Source organism: Giraffa tippelskirchi, chromosome 5 (genome assembly GCF_054371585.1).
Source record: "Giraffa tippelskirchi isolate mGirTip1 chromosome 5, T2T-mGirTip1v1.2.pri, whole genome shotgun sequence".
Lineage (NCBI taxonomy): Eukaryota > Metazoa > Chordata > Mammalia > Artiodactyla > Giraffidae > Giraffa > Giraffa tippelskirchi.
In genome coordinates this window covers 8484932-8511243 of record NC_137279.1, presented here as the reverse complement: position 1 = coordinate 8511243, position 26312 = coordinate 8484932, and the positions used below count along the sequence as shown (strand labels likewise).

The 26312-nt window shown below is 41.3% G+C and overlaps 1 protein-coding gene and 1 long non-coding RNA gene across 4 annotated transcripts in view; one reads left to right on the top strand and one right to left on the bottom strand.

The window, feature by feature from the left end:
• KCNH1 (potassium voltage-gated channel subfamily H member 1) overlaps positions 1 to 26312 on the top strand; it is a 512797-nt gene that overhangs the window by 66831 nt on the left and 419654 nt on the right. For all 3 annotated transcript variants that reach the window (XM_081489690.1, XM_081489691.1, XM_081489689.1), the window contains exon 1: positions 21586 to 21973. In XM_081489690.1, the coding sequence (XP_081345816.1) occupies positions 21895 to 21973 (79 nt within the window). In that variant the 5' untranslated portion in view covers positions 21586 to 21894. Of the gene's footprint in view, positions 21974 to 26312 lie in introns of those variants that run through there.
• On the bottom strand, positions 8846 to 24659 carry LOC145506049 (uncharacterized). The gene is made up of 3 exons (XR_014053507.1): positions 24472 to 24659; positions 22842 to 22912; positions 8846 to 9213 (listed from the first exon to the last, which is right to left on the bottom strand). It is a non-coding gene; the product is annotated as an uncharacterized LOC145506049 (long non-coding RNA).

The following is a 26312-nucleotide window of genomic DNA, read 5'->3' as shown; positions in this document are numbered from 1 at the left end:
ACTTTCTCTACTTTGTCTCTCATCCTCATGAAAACAATGAGACCTGTTATTCTTATATTACATAAGAAGAAACTGAGGCTTGGAGAGATTAAATAACATCCCAAGTTAGACAACATGTAAACTGCATAACCAGCATTGAGACCCAGTTGTTGTTTTTTTAACCTCTAAGACCTGAATCCTTAAGGATTCACAGATTAGAGGTTAGGACTATGGGCTTTCAGTCCACCTGCCTGGTTCAGCCCAGACTGTGTTGTTGTTGTTTAGTTGCTAAGTCATGTCCGACTCTGCAACCTCATGGACTGTAACATATCAGGCTCCTCTGTCCTCCACTATCTCCTGGGGTTTGCTCAAATTCATGTCCGTTGAATTAGTGATGCCATCCAGCCTTCTCATCCTTTGCCGCCCTCTTCTCCTTTTGCCTTCAATCTTTTCCAGCATCAGGGTCTTTTCCAATGAGGCAACTCTTTGTGTCACATGGCTAAAGTATTAGGGCTTCTGCTTCAGCAACAGTCCTCCAATTAATATTAGGGATTTATTTCCTTTAAGATTGACTGGTTTGATCTCCTTGCTGTCCAAGGGACTCTCAAGAGTCTTCTCCAGCACCACAGTTTGAAAGCAGCAATTCTTCAGTGCTTAGTTTTTTTTATGGTCCAACTCTCACTTCTGTACATGACTACTGGAAAAACTATGTGCATTGCTTAGTTGCTCAGTCGTGTTAAATTCTTTGTGACCCCCAGTCATGGACTGTAGCCCACCAGGCTTCTCTGTCCATGGGGATTCTCCAGGCAAGAATACTGGAGTGGGTTGCCATGCCCTCCTCCAGGGGATCTTCCTGACCCAGGAACTGAACTGGAGTCTTCTGCATTGCTGGCAGATTCTTTACCAGTTGAGCTACCAGGGAAGCCAATAGCTTTGACTATATGGATCTTTGTTGGCAAAGTGATGCCTCTACTGTTTAATATGCTGTCTAGTTTTGTCATAGCTTTCCTTTCAAGGAGCAAATGTCTTCTGATTTCATGGCTGCAGTCACTGTCTGCAGTGATTTTGAAGCCCAAGAAAATAACATCTCTCACTGCTTCCAGTTTTTCCCCTTCTATTTGCTGCAAAGTATGGGACTGGATACCATGATCTAAGTTTTTTGAATGTTGAGTTTTAAGCCAACCTTTTCACTATTCTCTTTCACTCTCATCAAGAAGCTCTTTACTTCTTTACTTTCTGCCACTAGAGTGGTATCATCTGCATATCTGAGGTTGTTGATATTTCTCCCAGTAATCTTGATTCCACCAGCCTGGCATTTAACGTGATGTACTCTGCAAGAAGTTAAATAAGCAGGGTGACAATATACAGCCGTGTCATATTCCTTTCCCAATTTTGAACCATTCAGTTGTTCCATGTCTGGTTCTAACTGTTGCTTCTTGACCTACATGCATACAGGTTTCTCGGGCAACAGGTAAGGTGGTCTGGTACTCCCATGTCTTTAAGAATTTTCCACAGTTTGTTGTGATCCACACAGTAAAAGGCGTTAGCATAGTCAATGAAGCAGAAGTAGATGTTTTTCTGGAACTCCCTTGCTTTTTCCATGATCCAATGAATGTTGGCAATTTGATTTCTTATTCCTCTGCCTCTTCGAAACCCAGCTTGTACATCTGAAAGTTCTTGGTTAAGGTACTGCTGAAGCCTAGCTTGAAGGATTTTGAGCATAACCTTGCTAGCATGTGAAATGAGTGCCATTGTACAGTAGTTTGAACATTCTTTGGCATTCTCCTTCTTTGAGACTGGAATGGAAACTGACCTTTTCCAGTCCTGTGGCCACTGCTGAGCTCTCCAAATTTGCTGGCATACTGAGCGCAGCACTTTTACAGCCTCATCTTTTAGGATTTGAAATAGCTCAGCTGGAGTTCTGTCATCTCCAGTAGCTTTGTTTGTAGTAATGCTTCTTAAGGCCCACCTGACTTCACACTGCAGGATATCTAGCTCTAGGTGAGTGACCACACCATCGTGGTTGTTTGGATCATTATACAGTTCTGTGCATTCTTGCCACCTCTTCTTAATCTCTTTTGCTTCTATTAGGTCCTTATCATTGTTGTTCTTTGTTGTACCCATCCCTGCATGGCATGTTCCCTTGATACCACCAGTTTTCTTGAAGAGAGCTCTAGTCTTTCCTATTCTATTGTTTTCCTCTATTTCTTTGCATTGTTCATTTCAGGACTTCTTATCTCTCCTTGCTGTTCTCTGAAACTGCATTCAGTTGGGTATATTTTTCCCTTTCCTGGCTCTGTAACCTTGGGCAATTTGTTGAACCCCTCTGTGCCTCAATTTCCTATCTGAAAATGGGATTCTTAGCCCAGCTAATACATGGGCAAAATATCTGGAAAAATGGCAAGTGAGTATATAAAAAGATGCTCAAAATCAAATGTTATTAGGGAACTTCAGATAAAAACAACAATGAGCTATACCACCAAATGCCTATTAGAATGGCCAAAATCTAGAACACTCACCACACCAAATGCTGGGGAGGGTGTGGAGCAACAGAAGCTCTCATTGTTTCTCTGGATATGCAAACTGGTATAGCCACTTTGGAAGACAGTTCAAAGCTACACATACTCTTACAATCTGATCTAGCAATCATCCTTTTTTGACATTTACTCAAGGAGTTGAAAACATACCTATACAAGAACTTGCACATGAATGTTTATAGCAGCTTTATTCATAACTGAAAAAACTTGGAAGAGACCAAGTTGCCCTTCAACAGGTAGATGGACAGACAAATTGGAACATCCATATGATAGAATATTATTCAGCATCAAGGCATGAAAGACATGAAAGAAAGAAGCCACTATGAAAAAGTTACACACTGTAGGATTTTGACCATGTGACATTCTGAAAAAGGCAAACTATGAAGTAAGTGGCAATGGTGGTGACTCCAAGGGGGTCAGAGTTAGGAAGAGAGGGATGAATAGGGGGAGGGAGCACAGGAGAATTTTAGGGCAGTGAAAGTCTTCTGTATGATACTGAAATGATGGATACATGTCATTACACATTTGTTAAAACCCACAGAATGTACAACAGAAAGAATCAACCCTAATGTAAACTAGGGACTGTAGCTAATAATAATATATCAATATTATCTCATCAATTGTAATAAAAGTACTATGCTAATGCAAAATATTAATAATAAGCAAAACTGTGTGTATGGTGGGGTGAATGTGGAAGAGGGAAAGGACGTATAAGGGGATGCTACACTTTTCACACAATTTCCTGTGATCCTCAAACTGCTCTAAAAAAGAAAATCTACTCTTTAAAAAGGAAAGTCAGCATCAAAAAAAAATGAGAGCAAGTTATTGGGAGGATTTGAAAAGTTATTATAAATAAAACAGAACAAATGTCTACCACATTTTGAATACTGCATAAATGTTTATTGTTATTATCATTAAAATCATTATCTGTATTGCTTTCTTGGAAGTGATCCAAACATTTTTCTGGAAGCAGCCTGAACTTTTGGCAGGAAATTGAGTGTGACCTTGGGCAGATCACATAAATTCTGTGAAATTATGCTTCCTCCTCTATAAAATGGGGATGATAATTGTACCTGCCTCTTAGTTTGTTGTGAAGATGTCATGAATTGATGCACATAAAAGGTTTAGTACAGTGCCTGGCATGTAAGTGTAAACACAGCTACTTTTACTGCTCTTTCTATGCTGTCCTCCAGCTCTGAGTAACTCGGTGAAACTTTGCTCAAGCATACTCTGTTTCTTTTTCCTTGGCTTACTCCCATTTTAGCCCAATACCACTTAAGCATCTTTTAACTCATTATCTCTGGCCTTAGTACAGAGAATAGAACGCTAAGATGCTCAGTATCTGCTGGAAAAACAAATGGACAGAGCTACAGAACTGAAACCTGGACAGATCAATTGCAAGGAGCCATTTAACATTCAGTGGTGTGAGAGCATTTAAATTATAGGTCTTATTTGGTGTGATAGGGAAATAGTACATTTGCTTTGCTAGAGGTCCCCCTCCTTTACTGTCTACTGTGTTTCGGGCTCCTCTTGGCTGATTCTAACATTTGGGCACTTTTCCTATAATACCTACCTCCTATCCCTCTATAGTTAGGTTTGCTACTTGGACTATACTACAATGAATTTCAGCTGTTTGATCATCACAGTGTTCATAAGTTCATGACCCTAGGGTTGACATTGAATCTCAAACCTATCCTTTCTGGTATATTAACCCTCTTTCACATCAGAGAGTTTATCAATAGCTTAACTTCACAATCTGATACAGATTCTAGATTTCAAATAACCTTTTAATGTTTTAGGGGCTGAATTACAAATATTCCACCAAAGTTAATTTCTTTTCCTAGAATAGTGTTTGCATATAATATATATGTGCATATGAAAGAGTTAGGGGCTTTCCTGCTGGCTCAGATGGTAAAGGATCTACCTGCAATGCTGGAGACCTGGGTTCGATTCCTGGGTTGGGAAGATCCCCTGAAGAAAGGAATGGCAACCCACCCAGTATTCTTGCCTGGAAAATCCCCATGGACAGAGGAGCCTGGTGGACTATAGTCCATGGGTTACAAAGGGTAGGACATGACTGAATGACTAACACTTTCACTTTTCACTATGAAAAAGCTGTATTGTTTTCTGTTTCCTTATGAATTCTGTAGATATTTAATTAAAATATATACACACTATATATTCTCAAAACAGAACCACTTTTTTATGAGTGCATAAAAGATTCAAGAGTCTAGGTATAGCTCTTCTAGGAAAAGGTAGAACTAACAAAGACATAGTTTTAACAACAAACCAATCTATTTCCTTGTACTTTTAGATGTGATAATTATGATTCATTCAGTTTAGTCGCTCAGTCATGTCCAATTCTTTGAGACCCCGTGGACTGCAGCATGCCAGGCTTTCCTGTCCATCACCAACTCCTAGAGTTTGCTCAAACTCATGTGCATCGAGTCGATGATGCCATCAAACCATCTCATCCTCTGTTGTCCCCTTCTCCTCCCACCTTCAATCTTTCCCAGCATTAGGGTCTTTTCTAATGAGTCAGTTCTTTGCACCAGGTGGCCAAAGTATTGAAGCTTCAGTGTCAGTCCTTGCAATGAATATTCAGGATTGGTTTCCTTTAGAATTGACTGGTTGGATCTCCTTGCAGTTTAAGGGACTTTTAAGCGTCTTCTCCAACACCACAGTTCAAAAGCAGCAATTCTTCAGTGCTCAGCTTTCTTTACGGTCAAACTCTCACTTTCATACATGACTACTGGAAAAACCAGAACTTTGACTAGACGGACCTTTGTTGGCAAAGTAATCTCTCTGCTTTTTAACATGCTGTCTAGGTTTATCATAGCTTTTCTTTCAAGGAGCAAGAGTCTTTCGATTTCATGGCTGCAGTCACCATCTGCAGTGATTTTGGAGCCCAAGAAAATCAAGTCTCTCACTGTTTCCACTGTTGCCCCACCTATTTGCCATGAGGTGATGGGACTGGATGCCATGATTTTAGTTTTTTGAATGTTGAATTTTAAGCCAGCTTTTTCACTCTCCTCTTTCACTTTCATCAAGAGAGTCTTTAGTTCTTCTCCACTTTCTGCCATAAGGGTGGTGTCATGTGCATATCAGAGAAGGCAATGGCACCCCACCCCGGTACTCTTGCCTGGAAAATCCCATGGACGGAGGAGCCTGGTAGGCTACAGTCCATGGGCTCTCTAAGAGTCGGACATGACTGAGCGACTTCACTTTCACTTTTCCCTGTCATGCACTGGAGAAGGAAATGGCAACCCACTCCAGTATTCTTGCCTGGAGAATCCCAGGGACGGCGGAGCCTGGTGGGCTGCCGTCTATGAGGTTGCACAGAGTCGGACACGACTGAAGCGACCTAGCAGCAGCAGCATCTGCATATCTGAGGTTATTGATGTTTCTCCCAGCAATCTTGATTCCAGCTTGTGCTTCATCCAGCCCAGCATTTCACATGATGTACTCTGCATATAAGTTAAATAAGCAGGGTGATAATATACGCCTTGATGTACTCCCTTCCCGATTTGGATCCAGTCTGTTCCATGTCGGGTTCTAAATGTTGCTTCTTGACCTGCATACAGATTTCTCAGGAGGCAGATAAGATGGTCTGGTATTGCCATCTCTTTAAGAATCTTCCACAGTTTGTTGTGATCCACACAGTCAAAGGCTTTGGCGTAGTCAATAAAGCAGAAGTAGATTTTTTTTCTGGAACTCTCTTGCTTTTTCTATGATCGAATGAATGTTGGCAATTTGATCTCTGGTTCCTCTGCCTTTTCTAAATCCAGCTTGAACATCTGGAAGTTCTCGGTTCATGTACTGTCAAAGCCTGGCTTGGAGAATTTTGAGCATTACTTTGCTAGTGTGTGAGATGAGTGCTACTGTGAGATGAGTGCAGTGAGTGCACTCAATGCAGCTGAGTGCATTGCCTCTCTTTGGGACTGGAATGAAAACTGACCTTTTCCAGTCCTGTGGCTACTGCTCAGTTTTCCTTTCCCAATTATGATTAAACTATACTTAAAAATTGGCATCAAGTTATTCTCAACTAAAAACATTTAGGGCATGTATATATGACATGATACCAATATTGATTATTCTAATAATAAGCTGAAAAACATATATACCTTTTATAAATAAAATCTAAATCATAGTTATTCACTATCCTCTTGATTTATAAATCCTTGGAGCTCCCAAACATGCATCCTAATCTTTTGAGGTGGCCTGGAGAGTGCATTTGGTTTATCAGTGTTGATGGTGTGGAAAATCCTCAAAGGAGAGAACCACCTCCCCCTCTGGAAAGTTTACCAATAAATCAGAGAATGCTCAACCCTGTTATTGAGCAAGTTGACTGTGCTTATTGATTATTCCAGCTTCACAGGGAATTTTAGGCTTAGAAGACAATGTTAATAAAGTGTGTTTGGTTCCTTAGAAAAGAAACATTTCATAAAAATAAAAGGAGTATATCTTTAACAATTTAAATTTTGGAGGGAATATTCAAAGTCTACTCTACCCTGAGTACCTTTCACATAATAAGCTCGGTATCATTACGATAAGAGAGGGGGACTCTGCAGGGCCAGGTATGATGCCATTTTATAAGATGAGAAAATTAAGCTCCCAGGTAGTCAAGTGACTTTTCAATGCCTACATGAAATTTGCCTCTGCCTGATTCAGCTGCTGTCACGCCCCTTCCTGCAAAGTGGTGAACTTCCCATAACTTCCTTAATTTTTCATTGCTGCCAAATTACTGTCAACTAGTGTCGCTGTCTCCAGGCTTAGCCCATGTTAGCAATGTAATTTCTACATTGAAGCCGAAATGATCTTTCTAAAATGCAGATCGAATCCTATGACTCCTCTCTTTAAAATCCTGCACTGGCTTTCTGTTGTTCCTTGAGAGAGCAAATGTTTAATAGGGCTGACAAGGACTGTCTCCAAACACATCTCTACCCACGTCTCCTCTCACATGCGTAGTTAGGCTGCACCATCTCCTGACCTTCTATTGCCTCAGTCTGTAATGCTCTCCCCACCAACTGATCCTTGAAGTGGGTAATTCCTTCAGGCTTCAGTTTATTCTCTTATTTTTATTTATAAAATATTTTAATGCCTTTTCATTTGCCACATAATAACATCATTATTACTCATCTCACATTTACGAAGAATTCGTAATACTGGTTAATGTTCTTATCTGAAATGTTAAGTGACTTACACTCTGGCATACTGTAAATCTATCATTTCCTGGTAAAGAGCACTTTATTTGAATGTTCAAGTTACTATCAACAAGACTATCTTAATCTACAATATTTGACCTGTGCCATAAAATATTTGTTGTTAATACTATTGATTTTAAATTTCATTATAATTGGTTATATGTCAATGTACATTTCTATTGTTACAGAATTTTTCAGTTTCCATTGTTTTGGAAAAGTTTCCTCTGAACGTCCATAGTTCTGTAGTGTGTGAATGAATCCAGCATGAAATGTGGCTGGATAAGAGACTGTAAGATAGAGTTTGAAATGGACATTATTTCACTCTCTATATACCGGGAACATAAGAATCCACATTATCATATTAATCAGCAATGTACATCATGCATAAATTAAAACAGATTTATTTTTCCATCATGCTGGTCCTCTAAAAAGCAAGCTATAATAATAGATTTCTAAACTCAAGTTTTAGTATGTGTTTTAGACATGATCATTCATATTTAGTAGTGACAGAAACATAGTAGCCTCATGTTCCTGTACCATGCTGGAAGGCTCATTCCAATTGCATTCAGTAATTACTCTTATCTTTTCTTGTTACTTTTTTCCTTAATATATTAAAAAAGCTAGGGATCTTATTGGAAATGAAGAAACTTAGGTACTATTCAGAATCTGCATTTCAACAAAATCCCCAGCGGATCTAATATTAATTAATTTATTTTGGGTAAATATGTGAGATTTAAAGTTACCCTTAAATTGGTTCTGCTTGACTCTAAAGCTTCTGTTTTCAACCACAGGCTGCTGTGACCCAGTCAGAGGTTACTTTTACTTCTTTGCTCTTCAGCACTGCGTGCTGTGGTACACTCAGTCATGTGCGACTCTGCGACCGCACGGACCGCAGCCTGCTAGGCTCCTCTGTCCACGGGGTTTTCCAGGCAAGAATAATGGAGTGGATTGCTATTTCCTACTCCAGGGGATCTTCCTGACCCAGGGACTGAACCACTGTGTTACCTGGGAAACCTCTTCAGCGCTGAGTTCGCTCTAAATCAACTGTACCTGTCAGAGTGTTACCGAAAGAGTGTGTATCGGGGTCTGGCTGCTCACCTCTCAAAAGCCAATAAACAGGCCAGGTTGGCGATAAGGAAAGTTTGCTTTATTTCAGATGCTGGCAGTTGAAGAGGGGGAGGGTGGTGGACATCTGTCCAAAAGCCCACTACCACCCCTTCCCACAAGCAGGAGGTGAGAGTTTTTATAGACAGAGTTGGTGGGGGGGGGGCTACATGCCGAAACAGCACAATCACCTCTAACAGTCATCTTCAAATTGAACATCAGTGGTCTGACCAGCATCATCTTGGTTGTTTTAGGTACAGTTCATCTTCAGTTCCAGGATCCATTTGTTCCCATTTCTTTGACTCCAGGTCTTGGAATTGTGGCACCTCATGTCCTGGGTACAGTCTGGTCATCATGTAGTTAACTTCTCCCACTTGGGGTTTCAGTATCTGTAAGACAGATCACAGGGTATGGCTCAGAATATTATCCATAGTCCTTGAGAAGGAACTAAAGGTCCTTGACCATGCTTAATGACTACATTACTATTAGTTGGTCTCCTTTGATTGTTTTTCTTTGTTTTCATATTCCTCACTTCTCTAATTAAACTTATTCTTTGACTGAAGCTTTCCACAGATGAAAGGCAGGCAGAAGACATGATTGGTGGTGGTTGTTAGGGGGGCCAAGGACCATATGGTTCTGCTCTGTTTCAAGAGTGTCTTAGTATAAGTTGATCCTCAAAAAATGTGGTTAATAAGAAAGATGGTTCTTCCATGAATCATAGTTGAAAAATGTTGATGCTCCTCAGGAAACAGTTCACACCTCATTTCCCACTTCCCCTTGCACTAATGCTAAAATGATTGCTTAAATGCTGACAATATGTGAGAAGCTAATTTTAGTCTTTCCCTCTCTGTTAGGAACTGGAAGTATGAAACCATGAATTGGTGATTTGAACAGCTGTCTTACCTTCTCTGCATTACTTTTTCGATCACAGCATTGCTCTCTGTCCTGGGTTTTATGAGTTTATTTCTAATGGCCACATGTAAAGTCATTTTCCCCGTTCACGAACTAAGATGCCTGTCATCTGCAATTCTTCCTCTTTTGCCTTCCCAACCTCAACTGAGTACTTGATCACCTATTTTCATGTCATTTCCTGCTCTAGGCATGCCTGTCTTGCCATCCCAGCAACCTCAGTGGCTCCCTATCATCTCCAAGATCAAGTAGAAAATTTATTCTTGGTTTATGTATGTAACCCACATGTCAGTTGTAGATCTATTACCCATCAACACCTAAAAAGTTCACCCCAAACCCCAGGAAGCCAAGTTCTTCCTCAAGATTTCTGTGTCTCTGAATCTTTCACATGAACACTTACTTCTTGGCTTGGGTTTTAGTGGATAATCATTCTGTAGCAACTCAGATATGTAATTCTGCTTGCTAAGTTCTACAAACACTTAAGGAAGCCCATAGAATTTGGCCTTAAAATTAGCTGTCTCAAAGAGGATTTTTCAATTCCATTATATCACAAAGCCCTTTTGACTTAATTTTGCTTATTTGTCCAGTCTCATCTCCCTACCACTCCATGTGCTGTTTCCCATATCAACACACCACGTCCTTCCTCATTCCCCTATTTTAAGATCATGTTACTACTTCTTCTGAAAGCCCCTTTCCAGTCTCCCATAAAACGATATACATATATTTACGCTTCTTGCACAAATATAAAATAAAAGCACATCAAAGACTTGATTTAGCAGTTGAGCGATTGAACTGAACTGAACTGAACTGAATGAAGGAGCTAGTAAGATACTAGTTCCAAAGAGAATCTAAAGAGTAGAAACATACCTAGATCATTAGGAATAGTTAACTGAATTTCCTTCAGAAATGTTAAACTGGCTTATTCCACATTGGAGGAAGAGAATCAATTGAATTTCCATCAGAAAAGAATCCATTTGTAATCTCTGGACAAGAATCATTTGCACTTCTATAGCTGTCTACAAATTACAGAGTTGTAAATAGCTCAAAGATCACGAAAGACACAAAGACCACATAAATCAGACACCTTGGATGGATGTGCTAGACACTACCTGGTTTTCATTGAAGACATTCTGCAGTCTTTTGGGTTCATTTCTGGGGCAATCATAATTTTTCTTTATATTGTCTTTCTTTCTACCATCTTCTGCTCCTCTTTTCCCCGATTTGGTTGATCCCTGTTGGCTCCCAGTGGTTAATCCATTTCTTTCTAGACACTCCCAACCCATTTGTTTAATAGCCTATCAACAATTTTTTCAGAATAACTATAAGCTAAGCAGTGGTTTGCAAAGTGATTCATTTCTTTCTCCTTTTGAACAAAACGAGGAAAATATTTTCTTGTGCTTAGGCTTCTGGTGCCTGTAATGTTTCATGCAGCTGGGCATGGAGACTTGAACGAACTTTAAACTTGTTCAGTCGCTCAGTTGTGTCTAACTGTTTGTGACCCCACGGACTGCAACACCCCAGGCGACATTCTCCTTCACCATCTCCCAGAGCTGCTCAAACTCATGTCCATTGAGTCAGTGCTGTCATCCAACCATCTCGTCCTCTGTCACCCCCCTTCTCCTTCTTTGACTTTAACTACTTCTACAGTTTCTTAATGTATATTCCCAGGTCTTAGACTTCAATTTCTTCTTTGTGACTTTGGAAAGCTGAGTACAGTTTAAATAGTATTCTGTTTAACAAAGAAGGTAACAGCAGAAGAAACCTTGAGAGATCCCATTTTCTCTGTCGTGTTACATTTGTATGGATGCATATTCTCCAGATGGTTCTCCTCTGCCTTATATATTCATTTAATTGCTCTAAGAATAAGATTTTGGTCGAATTTTCCATAATTCTCAGAATACTAAAGAAGTCATTCTCTGACATTTGGTTCACAGGTTGAAACAACTCTCTGGCATTTAGCTTTTGTCGTTTCTCTGTTGATGTCCTTCTAAATGTGAACTACTTGGAGAACCGTAGATGGTTTGGTTTATGTTCCTCTTCACTTTCTTCCTTATTGGGGTGCTGCAGTCCATGGGGTCACAACGAGCTGGACACGACTAAGCAACTGTACTGACTGACTGAGTCCAAAGCATCCATCCCCACCCCATTTCCTTTTTTAATCCTGAGGGAATAAATTCTATGTGTGAAGACTAGCCATGTTTTTCTCCAAGTGGTCATACCCAGAAATACTGATTTAGCATTTGATACTAAACTCAATTTCAATACTATTGAAATCACACTGAATTTTCAAGCCCCCTATAGGTCTTGTCACACATCTTGATCTGTTTCTTATTTGTTGATCTAGTCGTGATCCTTACCAGCAATATAACTGCAGAGCAGATCCTCTGATGGCTTTATGTGTCATATTTGATGAAGATATTTGGTTGATCAAAGTTGATATTAGACTTAATTTTTTTTAGGATTCTTTTAAACAATTTTTTTGGGGTGGAGAAGGAAATGGCAATCCACTCCAATATTTACTAGCAACCCACTCCAGTAAATCCCATGGACAGAGGAGCCTGGCAGGCTATGGTCCATGAGGTTGCAAAAGGGTCTGACACGACTTAGCAACTTAGTGACTAAACAACAACAACTTTTTATAGGCTCTAATTCTACCAGTGAACTGAGGAAGTCAACTGGAAGAGGAAATACCAAAGGATCTTTTGAGAAGGCTGAGAACAATGAAGACAGCCTCTCAACTTGGCATAAAGCATCTGTCTCCAAGGTCCCATGGTGGAAAGTAGTATTGATAGCTCATGTTTCTTGTGATATGAACCTACTCTAAATCATTCCCTTATAGCCTCAAGTAAAGTAAATAAAGGCAAGTGAAAATTATCTATGTTTTAAGATACAAAATAATGTATTTATTATTTTTGCCAGTCTCACCCAACTAGATTTAGCTCCTTGATAGCAGAATATTTTTGTTCTTGACTGTTGTATCTCCAGAACCTAGAGCTATTCATGCCCCTGCTTAAACTTTGATTCCTATAGACTGTTCACATGACAAAGTGAACTTTGAAGTTCTAAATGCTAGACTCAGCGTGACAACAAGCTTCTCCTGACCTGGCCTGCGTCCGGTTTTCTACCCCCCCCCCCTTACTTGGGCAGCAACACTGTCACCTCTTTGTGCTCATTGCTTTTGTTTCAGTTCTGGTTTTGTTTTTTGGTCCTCGGGGAATTCTTTTCATTTCATCTGAAAGTTATTCAATGAAGAGCACATATATACATGTATACGTATAACTGAATCACTTTGCTGTACCCCTGAAGCTAACACAACGTTGTTAATCAACTATGCTCCAATATAAACTAAAAATTAAGGAACTATAAATATATATGTGCACGTAGTATGTTGTGCACATATATAATATATACAAAACTTTATAATTTATTAGTTTTATTCAGAATTTTTTGATATTTGTGATAGGATGGTTTTGCAGTAGTCCCCCAAATCCAAAGTCCTACTATGTCCTTTTCCATCTCTCTCTATTTTAAACATTTCTGTGTAATTATGTTCCAAGTGAGATTTTCTTAAACCATCACAAGATTGATTCTGTTTTGTTTTTATCTGACATAAGTGTTTATTTTAATATGAAAATTTAGGTGGTGCTAATGGTAAAGAACCCACCTGCCAGTGCAGGAGACTTAAGAGATGCAGGTTTGATCCCTGGGTCGGGAAGATCCCCTGGAGGAGGGCATGGTAACCCTCCACACACACATTGGGATTACTGACATATTTTGGTGTATTTCTACCACTTTTAATGTATATTTTAATCTACCATATTAATTCTTTACATCTTTTCTCTCTTTATATGGCATATTTTGATTTGATTGTATTTTCTTTATGCCCGTTCTTATTTCCTCTCACTGGTCTGAAAGTTATAAATTTTCTAACAGAGTCTAAAATTTAGCAGTCTTGCTATTATAAGACAAAGATTTTGAAACATTTCAGTTTCCATTATTCATTCCTCTGTTATCAAGTATCTTACTGTCACCGTATTTTTAACACTCCTCTAATTTATCTGTGATTGTCCTCATTATTTCTGGAAGTCAATATTTATTTGTGTCTACTCCCAAGTTTTTACTAGTTTCTCTTTCATTATTGCATCATGTAATCCACTTTCCACTTTTTTCTTCTAGTTCTTTTTTTCCTAATTCTTAATTAGTTCTTTCAGCAAATGTCCATAAGTTTTAGCTTGTCTCTGTTAATGTCTTTACTTTATCTTCCCTTTAAAATGGATTCAGATGGATATGAAAAAAATTCAAACATACAGAAAATTTGAAAGACTTGTACAGCGAACACTTACATGCCAACCATACAGATTCCACTATCATTAACATTGTGATGTGCATGTCTATTTATCTTATTTTTTGATGCATTTCAAAATAAGTTGTAGACATCCATATACTTTACTCCTAAATGATTAGCCTGAATATAACTAGCTAGGGTTCAATATGTAGGGTTTCTTTTTTGAAATAAAATATGCAGAATGCATAAAACTCAAATGTATCATTTTTTGAGTTTTGGCAAATCACATACATGCATAACCCACACTTTCATGAAGATATAGAATGTTGCTATTACTCCTGAAAATTTCAACATGTCCCTCCCTAGGCAATCTTCAGTATCCCCCTTGAGAGACAAACGCTGTTCTGATTTCTTTTTCACCTTGTGTGCTTGTTCTAGAACTCTGTATGAATGAAATAACATACCATATACTCTTTAGTTGAAGGCTTTTTCACTCAGTGTGATGTGTTGAGGTTCATCTATGTTGTTTGCATTTAACCGTCGTTTGTTTCATTTTGTTACTCTGCAGTATTCTATTGTATTGGTACACCATGGTTTGTTTATTTATTCTGCTGGTGATGGACACATGCTGCTTTTAGCCTTTGACTGTTATGAATAAAGCTGATACAAACAAATCTTTTTTGAATGTATGTGGAATTTCTGGGGTGTGGGATGAGTGAGTGGTTATCGATAGTTTTGTAAGAAACTGCCAGGCTATTTCCACAGTGATTTTTTTTTTATCATTTCAGACTCTGACAGCAATGTTTGGGAGTTCTGTTGGCTCCACACCCTTGTCAACATTTTGTCCTGTCAGTCTTTTGAAGTTTAGTCATTGTCTTGGGAACTACTGGCGTGTTCCATCGTTTTTAACTCTCTTGTTAGATTGAGATCTCTCATGTCAATATCATCTTCACATTGTTGTAGCTGATCAGTTTTTTTCCTATGATAATTTTTAAGATTTCCTCTTCTCCTTTGATGCTCTGGAGTTTCACTTCTATATGTCTAGGTTTGGATTTGTTTGTTTTCATTTATCCTGCATTTTCAATCTGAAAATTTAATTGTGAGATATTTGATTTCTTTAATTCTGGAAAATTTATTCTCATTGTCCCTTTGACTATTGCTTCTTCTCCATATATGGTTTTATTCCTTAGGGGATTCTTTTTAGACATATGTTTGAGCCTTTCATTCCATCCACTTACCATTTACATTCCCCATCTGTTTATTTCTCTAGGCTATGTTCTGTGTAATTTCCTTTCCAGCTAATTGGGTCTATACTACTGAATAATATACCCAGATGATTTTTTGTTTCCGTGAATATTTTAAATTTTGTTTAATTTTGGTCAAAATCTGCCTGTTTTTTTTTGTCATAGTGTCTTATTTTCACCCTAAGGTTTACATTTCTTTCTTATTCTCTGAAAATATAAAAATACACATTTTAAAGTCTCAACTTGCTGCAACCTGCATTGTTTCTCAATTGCTGTTTTCTCCAATTTTTTATTTGACTTCATTTATGGTGTAGAATTATTTTTGGTATGATTTGTAATTATGTCTGTATGCTTTCTATTGGGGGTAATTTTTATCAGTTGGACCTTAAGGTATATTGATTGGTATACGTTTTTCCTCCAGCGGCAGATTCTTACTGGTTTCTGATGGGGCTCTGTGACATTTCCATATAAATTTCTTAGCACAAGATCCTACATTGTGAGGGTAGCTGGGAGAATCCTGTCCCATTAAAGTGGAAGACCTAGTGGTCTAGGAGTTCTGATTTGTGAAAGTTAACTGTTTCCGCCCATGTTCTGGACCAGCTGAGAGCTCAGGCTTGTAAGTTCTATTTTTCCAGGTTCCTGGGCCCAGTAGAGACTCAGTTCTAGTTTCCGCACCATGAATGGGGCCTCTGTCCTCAGAACCGTCACACAAATACCAAAACTGAACACCCTAAGGAGCATTTCTTTGGGGGTTGCACTCCCCTGCTGCTCCCCATGTATTCCAACAACTGCTATGGATTCCTGCCTATTTTTGACCTCTTTTGATCTTGGCAGTATATTGAAGATAAGCTTAAACACAATTTATTTGGCATTTCTGTATGTCTGGGATAGAAGGGCAATTCTTAATAGCTCAGTCTGCTATCTGGATTGTAACTTTCTAATTATTCTTTAAACCCATTGGAATGTGCCTTTGTCTCCACTATTCCATTGAAAATGTTTCTACTAAGGTCTCAAAGGACCAACTGATCATTGTGTCCCAGGGACATTCTCCAGTTTTTACAGCACACACCGAGTTCAATCCCTGGTTGGGGAACTAAGATCCCACATGTCACATGACATGGCCAAGAATAAATAAATAAATTTGGGCTTCCCTGGTGGCTTAGAGGTAAAGGATCTGCCTGCAATGCAGGAGCCTCAGGAGTCACGGGTTCGATCCCTGGGTCAGGAAGATCCCCTGGAGAAGGGAATGGCAACCCGGTATTCTTGCCTGGAGAATTCCATGGACAGAGGAGCCTGGCAGGCTACAGTCCATAGAGTTGCAAAGAGTCAGACATGACTGAAGTGACTTAGTACACACATACATATGCATATGATGGTGTTCATTACTCTTTCCATTTACAGACTTCTCTCAAATGGCTTATCCCAGTTCCCTCTGCTTTCAGGTTGCTTCTTCTCACTCTCTTTTGAAGGCTATAAGCTAGTGATTTTCAATCTCTGGCTCTGCCCAGATGTTTCTCTTGGGCTCTGTACTTGTACGTCCAATTGCCTACTCTTGATGAATTCCCACTTCACGTCTGGCTTCTAGGAGCAGGGGCCATGGCAGATGAATATCTTCTAAAGGAGTGTGATCTGTGGAACTCCAAGACCTTAGGGGAGAGACAAGTCTCAGTGAAGAGAAGGCAGGAAAGTCTTCAGTGAGGAGATCAAGCTGAAATGTAGTTTGTGGACAAAGACAGCAGGGTTTGGAGGACACATTTGAGAGAGGAATGTAACTGAAAGGAGAGAAATCATAAAGAAGCTAAGCACTCACTGTTTCCTGAGCTTCATGAGGGAAGGTGCCAATCACAATCCTCTTTTCATCCTTAGAACCTATTCCAGCATCTGATGTATGCTAGACTCTGAGCTAGTGTTTGCATAATAAAATGAAACTGTTGTAAATGCTTTTCATTAATTTCCATAAGAGGGATGTGATAAAAGATCCTGTTCTCTTTTGATAGGAGGGAATGAAAAAGAAGGATAATAGCTTTGGGCATTTAGAAGGATATAACCCAGTTCTGCAAATGTTTACAAATGCCTATTGGGTTAGCCACAGTTGAGCGTAGCACCTACATCAGTGTAACACTCTGCAGTCAATTAGACTCATAGGCTATGATTCTTATGGAGGCAGATTTTCTTCTTTTTCCCAGCACTTGGTGGAGGTAGGCGTCCATAATACAGAATATGCATGTGTATGTGCTCAGTCGAGTCCAACTCTTTGTGATCCATGCACTGTAGCCCGCCAGGCTCCTCTGTCCATGGAATTTTCCAGGCAAGAATACTGGAGTGGGTTTACCCCTTCATTTACTCCTCCAGGGGATTTTCCTAACCCAGGGATCAAATCCACATCTCCTGTGTCTCCTGCATGGGCAGGAGGATTCTTTACCACTGAGCCACCTGGCAATCCCCATGATACAGAACAGATCTTTCCAATGGATATGGCCTCCCCAACACATTTCCTGTATATCTATTAGAAAATATGCTTTGTGAACAGAAATTGCATATAATCAGTCACTGGGTCATAGAAGCTGAAATTTCTCATGCATGCTGCATATTCCCCCTCTTTTAGACATTTCACTCATGGTGGCCAGGGAGGTGAAGTCACTTCTGGGTTCAGTTTCTCCTACTGATGCTTCTTCTTTTCTGAAGAGGAAACACCCTTGTTTGCCCACTCTTCCTCTGAGAACTTCCAGGACTCATGGGCGACTCTTCTATGTTTGAGAGGTTCTTGGCTTTTTGAAATCTGTTTCCTATACTTCATGGTTTTATTGAAAGGAAAAAAATGTAATTCTTGTCTTTGCATGATGCCATCTTCCCCCCATCCCCACCCACTGGTGTGTGGTACTGTCTTCCTATTCATTTGATAGATTTTTTTGGGGGGGGCTTTGAGATCTTTCTGTCCTCTCCTGAACTCTTTTCCCAGCCATTCTGTAGAGCTCTATCTCCATGCTCTCTCTGTAGTGTCTTCACCACTGTGAACTACTGTTGTGAACTCACCAATTATACCATGGCTTAATTATATATATGAAAACGAAGATTGGTGAAGTCCATCTGTGTTTCAGCTCGCCATCTATTGTATGATACAGACAAACCACATGTTATAATCCGTGGGTAACCACAATACTGAGTGCATAGGAAAGGAAGACCACTGAGACACTGGTGTAAAATTTTAGAAGTTTTCATTTTAGACTCTGTATTGTTCTTGGTAGATGTTCTAGACAGAGGTAGCCCACTTCCTGCAGAGAGGGACAGAGGCAGTCTGATTGGAACTCTGGTCCCAGTTATTTAAAGTTGTTCCTTTGAATAAAAAGTGGTTTTGCCTGTTATATAAAAATACAGAGGCACATTGCTGTACTGTGACTCTTTTACAAAGGTGTTAGCAATTTTGACACATTTGTAAGATTAAAGTTTGTTCTAGCTGACTTTCCTACATTATAGTGCTAGATCTCAGACAGAACTTTAAGCTGAGCAGCTCCTGGAAGTGAATACAGAGTAGCAAACAAAAGGTGGGAAGTAAGAGGTAAGGAGCATAATATACTGTACTGTCTAGCCAGCCCAAACAAAGATGGTGTGTTTCTTGAACACATGCAACCTAGACCTGTGAATACCAAAGAGAACCTGGATAAGGCAGAACACAGCTTTATTCCTACAGTCAGACAGTGTTGAGGGTCGCCCAAGGGAATGGGGGAACAGAGGATGTGTTTTTTTGTAGATGCCATGAGATATCCTCACACTGAGTAGAGATAGTGGTTAAAGATTTCTGACAGTTTAAGTGATGTTTTAGATCTTTTAATCTCTTCAAGGGTGCCACTAAAAATGACAGTATTCAAATTGGTGCCAACACACACACACACACACACACACACACACAGTGTGTGCCGAGAACCACAGTAGTAGTACATTTGAAATTAAAAATGGAAGATATCTCTTTGCCCCTTTTTCTTATCAGGTAGCCTGCCACGGCTTTAACATCTCTCACCTCAAATGAATATCATCTGTTTCCTTTATACCTGAGCCCTGGAGTGTGAGAGCTCATTAAAATCTGAGAAACTTTATTAACTCTGACAGCTCCTCCGTCCCACCCATTCTTTTCTTTATCTTCCTTTCACAAGCAGGATTATGAGGTTGCTTGATAGATTTAATATCATCATGAAAAATCTCCCCTAGGGCCTGCAGTAGATCACATAACCTTAAGAGCCTTATTCAAATGAATTGATTCAAATGAAGTAGGCAGACACCTCTGAACCAACTCAGCATCAATACATCTCAAAGGTCTCACCCACACTGCTTGTTATCTCATTTGTAATAGAGCAAAGAACCACTAGACGGAGCTAGGGTTTAAGAAATCACTGCTCTGAGCTGTGTGACGGATGTGCCTGGTAGAATGTTACCTTGTGGAAGAAGTATATCATTACTGGTTTCAAAGCCCATGCAAGCCTTCCCTAACTCTGCAAACAGCTACCATCCGTTCACTTTGTGTCTCCACAAGGTGAGACACAGGGTGATGTCTGTAATGGCCCGATTTATTCGGCCACTCTAATGATGACGTCTGCAGTGATGACTACTCTACAATTTAGGGGGCTCTCCCCTAAGCAGTTATGTTTGATCTTCAAGGCATCCCTGAGAGATTGCTGGGCAAGAATTAGTTCCTCTGTTTGAGAGATGAATAAATTGAGAAGGTGTCTACATTAGGATGTGTCAGGATGGTTAACCCAGACAGCTAAGGTTGCACAGTAGTTTTTTTTGCCTCTTACATTCTTGTGTCAACTGCTGCTTGTCCTAGCATGGAACTGACTAGGAAACGATCAACTCATTCTTTTTGTGGGGCAGTTCTTTAGTCTCTGGTCATACACCCTCTGGGGACACATAGTGAAAAAACAGATAAAGCCCATGTGCAGGTAAAAATCTCCCTAAACAGTCTGAGCTCCTGCCCAGAAATCTTGAGTTGATGTAATTCTTCTTATACCAGGAGGCAGGTGTGAAGATCAACACAGCATCCTGAACAGGGTGGCCCGTCCATCAAGTCAAAGCTGTGCTTTTTAAAAATTAATCTATTTTTTATTGAACTTTTAACTTTGTATTGGAGTGTACCTAATTAACAATGTTGTGATGGTTCCAGGCGGACAGCTAAGGGCCTCAGCCATACATATACATGTATCCATTCTTCCCCAAATTCCCCTCCCATTCAGTGTGCCACGTAACATCCATCAGAGTTCCCTGTGCTGTACAGTAGGTCCTTGTGGGTTATCCATTTTAAATATAGGAGTATGTGCCTGTCGAGGCTGCGGTTTTTGCATGCTTGTGTGCCAAGCCGCTGAACAATGTTCGACTCTTTGTGACCCCATGGACTGTAGCCCACCAAGCTACTCTGTCCATGGGATTCTCCAGGAAAGAATACTGGAGTGGGTTGCCATGCCCTCTTCCAGGAGATCTTCCCGGCCAGGGGATCAAACCCGTGTCTCCTGTGTCTCCTGCATTGGCAGGCGGGTTCTTTACTACTAGTGCCACCTGGGAAGTCCTCTGCGGTTTTTAATTGATGTCAAATGTCTGGGGAAGCTGCCCACCCCAACCCCAACCCCAACCTCCAAGCATTTGCCCTCAGGGACAAGCTCCATCCAACCTGTTGTGATGTTTGTCAGACAGCTTGTTTGTTTCCTAATCTTACACACTGATCATAACAGGTTGTGATTCTGCTAACAAACAAACAGAAAACCTTTCTGTATATATACATGTATTTTCTTGGTCTTTGCTAAAATATTCACTGGATAAGAGTGGAAATGAAGACAGTCAGCCAGCAAACTTGTCAAATGTCTGGAGCGTGCGTTTTTAACTTTAGGTTATCTTTAAAAACAACCCAAGACAGCTCTTCTGGAGTCCAACCAGTTAGTCACTCTGCAAGCCTGACCCCTTAAGTACTTTATTAATGGTCAAACACTGGCTTCAGAATGCAGGTGGGGCAGCTTTCACAAATGAGGCTAAGAGACCCTAGGGGGCTAGCAGGAAGGTGTTTCAAGAGCTTTAGAAGTCCCAAGGGTTCCGGCCTGGAACAGAGCAAGGGAGGAGAGGTACAGTGTCACGTTCCTCCAAGACTCCCTGCGACCTCGTTGGGAGTGAACCCACTGGGAGACAGCAGCTCCAATGCCCCTCTCTCCACCCAGCCCAAGGCGCGCCTAAGCACGTTTCCCGGCTGTGCCCAGAGCGCGGCGCTGCCCGCCCAGCCTTGGCCCGTCGCGGTGCTCGGCTTCCCGGCCGCTGCGGGAGCGCCCCGCTCGGTCTCCCGCAGGCAGGCTGGGGACACGCGCCCGGTAGGGGGCGCCGCGGGCCGGGTTGCGGCGGCTCCCCCCCGCCCACCCGGAGGCGGCTGCGGCGCGGCGAGCCCCGCGCGAGTACACTGCGAGGCGGGCCGCGGGGAGGGAGGCGCGAAGAGGGCGCGAGGGTGGCAGCCGGAGGGAGCCGCCGCCGCCCCTGTCCGCCCGGGGCCCCGAGGGGCACATGGGGCGCTTCCAGCCGGGATCGCTCGCGGGCCCCTCGCCCAGCTTGCTGCTGCCGTGAGTCACCGCGCCGGGACGCCCCCCAGACTCCGAGCTGCCGGGAGGATGACCATGGCCGGGGGCAGGAAGGGACTGGTGGCCCCGCAAAACACGTTTTTGGAGAATATTGTCCGGCGGTCCAATGGTAAGAGGTGCATTCGGATTTGACACCCCGGCTTTTTATCCGTGCCTTTATTGCAGACGCCTCCCGCCGCTCGGCGCCAGCAGATGCAGCAGAACCCCGGGGCTCTGCTGGGAGCCGCGGCGCGGGGCTGACTCCTGGGGGCTAGGAAGGGTGGGCAGAGCGGGGCGGGGTCTGATGGGTCCCCATCCCAAGAGGAGAGCTCTCCTGGGATCGCTTTTTTGGGGGCCTTTCGCGCGCCTTCTCGGTCTTATCTCCAGGGAGTGTGACAGCTGATGAGCAAAGTCCCGGGAAAAGTGATGGGAAGCTGGTCGCGGCAGGAACGGCAGCGCCTTCCCTATCGGTACTGCTCGCCCCTCGGTTAAAGCTCTCCGGGTTCTCTGGCCGCTGCCCACAGCGCCGCCTCCCCGCGGAGAGAGAGCCCCAGGAGAGACCGGCACCTCCGAGTCCCGGCCGCGAGGGATGGGAGGATGCGGCTGCTTCCACCTCTCACCCAGCCAGCTGAAAAGTCGGAAGGGTAGGGACGTGGGAACCTAGGGACGTGCTGCAGGCTGCCCGATTCCACCGCCTCACCCACCCACACCCTTCGAAGTTAAGGCTCATGAAGAGCAGTTTCCTGAACTCGAGTGCAAAGTGGAGGGGCGCAGGTACAAACCTGTCATCGTTCCTCTCTTCCAAACCACAGCAGTGTTTTGTAACTCTTGCTCCCCTGTACATTCTCAAACTCACTCAAACTGTAAATGTATCCATTGCTCGATAAACCAGAGCTCTAGCCCCTCTCTTTCCCAGTGGCATTAAGATGGCATGAGGTGGTGGGAAGTTCTAGGAGCAGGGATGGAATGCAATCATTTCAAATGCCTTTAGTACTCACAGCAGAGCTTCCATGGTAAAGCGCTTACAGGGCAGTTGGAAGATGCAATGCACAGCCATTCATCAAACAGGCTAAAATAAAATGAAAGAGGACAAGCCTAGAGACGCTGTATACAGGCTCCTGGTCCCCTCTCCTTCCAGAGACAGATGACATTCTGTTGGGAGGAGGTGAACAGCCAACTCAGGAAATGGGTTTTTAAAATGTGTAAATATCATTTTTGCCGAGCCTGAAGGAGATTGTGTTAAAACTCTGCACTTATATTAGGATTTAGTTTGGAATTCAGGGCATGAAAGTGACTTATGCTACTAGCAAATACTCTTTATAATTAAAAACAGATTTCAATTTATCTTTTAATAAATAACTTATCAACTAGGATAGCAAATCATCATGTATTATTCAAGCACTTTTTAAAAATATGCCTCGAAGAATTTCTGGTCAATCACCTTTCCTTTCAAAGTGAAAGTGAAAGTTGCTCAGTCGTGTCCAGCTCTTTGCTACCCGGTGGTCTATACAGTCTATGGAATTCTCCAGGCCAGAATACTGGAGTGGGTAGCCTTTCCCTTCTCCAGGGGATCTTCCCAACCCAGGGATCGAACCCAGGCCTCCCTCATTGCAGGTGGATTCTTTACCAGTTGAGCAACAAGGGAAGCCCTTTTCCTTTCAAGGGCTTCCTCAAACTAAGGTGGCTTTGAACAAAGTCCCAGCCATTACCTGAGGAGAGAAGGGAATGCTAATTACTATGTGAACAGCCACAATGAACTCTTCTGCCGTGAAAAAGCTGCAGGTGATCATGGCTTTTTAAGTAAAATCGCTATTTAAGAGTTAATTTGCTGTGATTGCTGTTGTTATTGGCCTGTTGTGGGTTATCAAGGGAGTCTTGCTATTTGAGGATCCCATTGACAGTGACATCAACTTTCTCATAAGTATCAATGAGAACTGCATTTTTTGGTGAAGAGGTAGTGGCCTTTAAATATGAGGGAAAACTGTATCTAATGTATACCTTATCATGTTTTTGAGGGAAGAGAGTGGTAAGAGAATCTTAAATGTGACAATCACAAGGTTCCTTAGGCTTGTAGGAGGAAATGAAGAATCATGGAGCTAATAACCACAGTAAAATGATAAAAAAAGATACGAATTCTGGAGCTGACACAATTACAAAAACTCCTGGAACTGAGAAGGCAGAATACCTTCTGATTTAGTTGATCTTCTTTGAGCTTCCTCCCCTCTATAAGCAGACATGGAATGTTAATAGAATAAGTAGCAGGCAGCATTGTTAGCCCCGGTGCTTTAATTTCAGCTCCAATTCCAACAGCTTGACTTCAATTAACCAACCAACCAAAACAACATCAACAACAAAACCAAAACATCTTGGGAAGAGAGACAGATGAACATTTAAAATGATCTACTGTTTCAAGGTTGTGAGATTTCAGTTTTTAGTGACCCCTGTCTTCGTATTTCCTGAGCCCAAATAGGAAAAACAATCTGGACTCCTGGAAATATTACAATATCTACAAGCATCATGTTATTTTACTGTGATGGAAAAAATTTATTTAAAAATATTGATTGTCTCCTTCTAGAATCCACCAGCCCTCTTTTGGGGGGAGCATGAAAGTGTTTAAATAGCGTTTACCTTGAAATAGTAGTACTTTTTGATCATTTTCTTAGGTATTTTCTCCCAGTGGTCCTATGCAGTGCTATTGTTCCTCTTTTACAGATCAAAACACTGAGTCCCAGGAATGTTAAGTGACTTATTGGAAGTGGCAGGCAGACAGTGCCTGAGGCAGCTCTTTAGAAGGAATCATTCATCTTTCTTATAGCATCATTGTTTCTCCAGCCATTGTGACTTAGCTTGTAGAACTGTTTTCATCATCCTGTAAAAAAATCTCTCATTCTGTGCTAATGGATAATAGAACTGGCTTTGTTCTGGGGCATTTGAATATCTGGTATCTGGAAAATCATAGAACTGAGACAGGCCTTAGATTCTTTGTCGTCTACCTCTCCTTCCCTATCACAGTATAAATGAAGAAATGAAAGCAAGTGAATTTTCTCAAATGTTTAAGGGCGGAACTGATGAGCCCCTAAGCCCTCTGACCCCAGTGTCATGCTTCTTCTAGTATACCTTGAAATGACCTTCCTTGTAGTACCATTATTTTCTCTAGAGAAGCACAATCTCCCAGTGGAGATTAAATAAAATGTTACAACAACAAGAACAGCATCCATTTTGGCTAACAGCCATGCTGCCACATCCAAGCAGAATCATCGGGCAAAGGACAAGCTACTTCTGTTTCAAGGAAGGGCAGTGTTTCCACCTTTGTCAGTGGTTCAGTTGGAGTCACAGGCGGGGTAACAGCACTTGTCTGTGTGCCTTTTGTAAAGTATTGAGTCACTTTCCGTGGAATATCACCTTTGATTCTCATAAGCCAGCAAAGGAGGTACAGTGTCTCCATTTTAGAAATTCAGGGATTAAGAATCTTCAGGTTAAGTCATTTACCTACATTTAGTTAGTAAGAGGCAACTCAGGAACTAGTCAATAGTTGTTACTGGTTTGTTCATTCAACAAAGATTTATTGAGTGTATTTATTGAACGCTGGGGATATAGTAGAAAGCAGGAGATCCTCTTTACCTTTAGTAAGTTACATTCTAGTGAGTCTGGGTCCAAGGACCCCGCTCCAATTCCACAGTGTTTCCTGGCTGCAACTCTTATTTAGATATGACATTTTATTTCTAAAAAAGTTTAAAAGATTCCTGGTCTTGGTGGGACTTAAATCTAGTTTACTTTTCTTTTATATATCCTGAAACCATTTGAAAGAAATTACCTGTTTTTTTTTTTTTTTTCCGCTTAGCTGTAAGTAGTCAGAGGGCACAATTAGCACCCTGGATTGGATTTGATTTTGATTATTTCAGATCTTTCTACTGACTTCGTGGCCACATAGGCAAAGCCAGCCTGTTTCTCTTGATATTCATGCTTGAAAAGTGTTGTTCTAGAATATTTTTTGATGGTTGCTTAAATCTGTAGCACTTACTGTCAGAATGCTCGCTGAAGCAAATAGATCTGTCTTAGGAAGGCTGTCAGACCTCAGTGCCAGGAAACTACAAAAATATTACCCTAAATGTTCCCATTCTAGGCAGAACATATGTTTTAGTGTTCGTAAACCTATATCAAACAATTGTAGGTGCCAGTTAAGAACCCATGCATGTTAGCAGGCGTGAAACACGACACATTTGGGTACAGATTTATGTACATGTATAATTTACAGATTGCTAAATCAGCTGTGTTTTTGTACGGCGTTAAGTTGGTTCAGGTTGTTTATGTTAGCAAACAGGATGAGAGTCGTGGGTAATGTTGTGTTTCCTCAGAAAGTGTTGAGCCATGGGAATATTTACGAAACAGAAAACTAGTTAGAGTCCATTATTGCTCTGAACACGGAGTAGGTGGTAATCTGAATTATTACTAGTTCAACAGAATTGTTG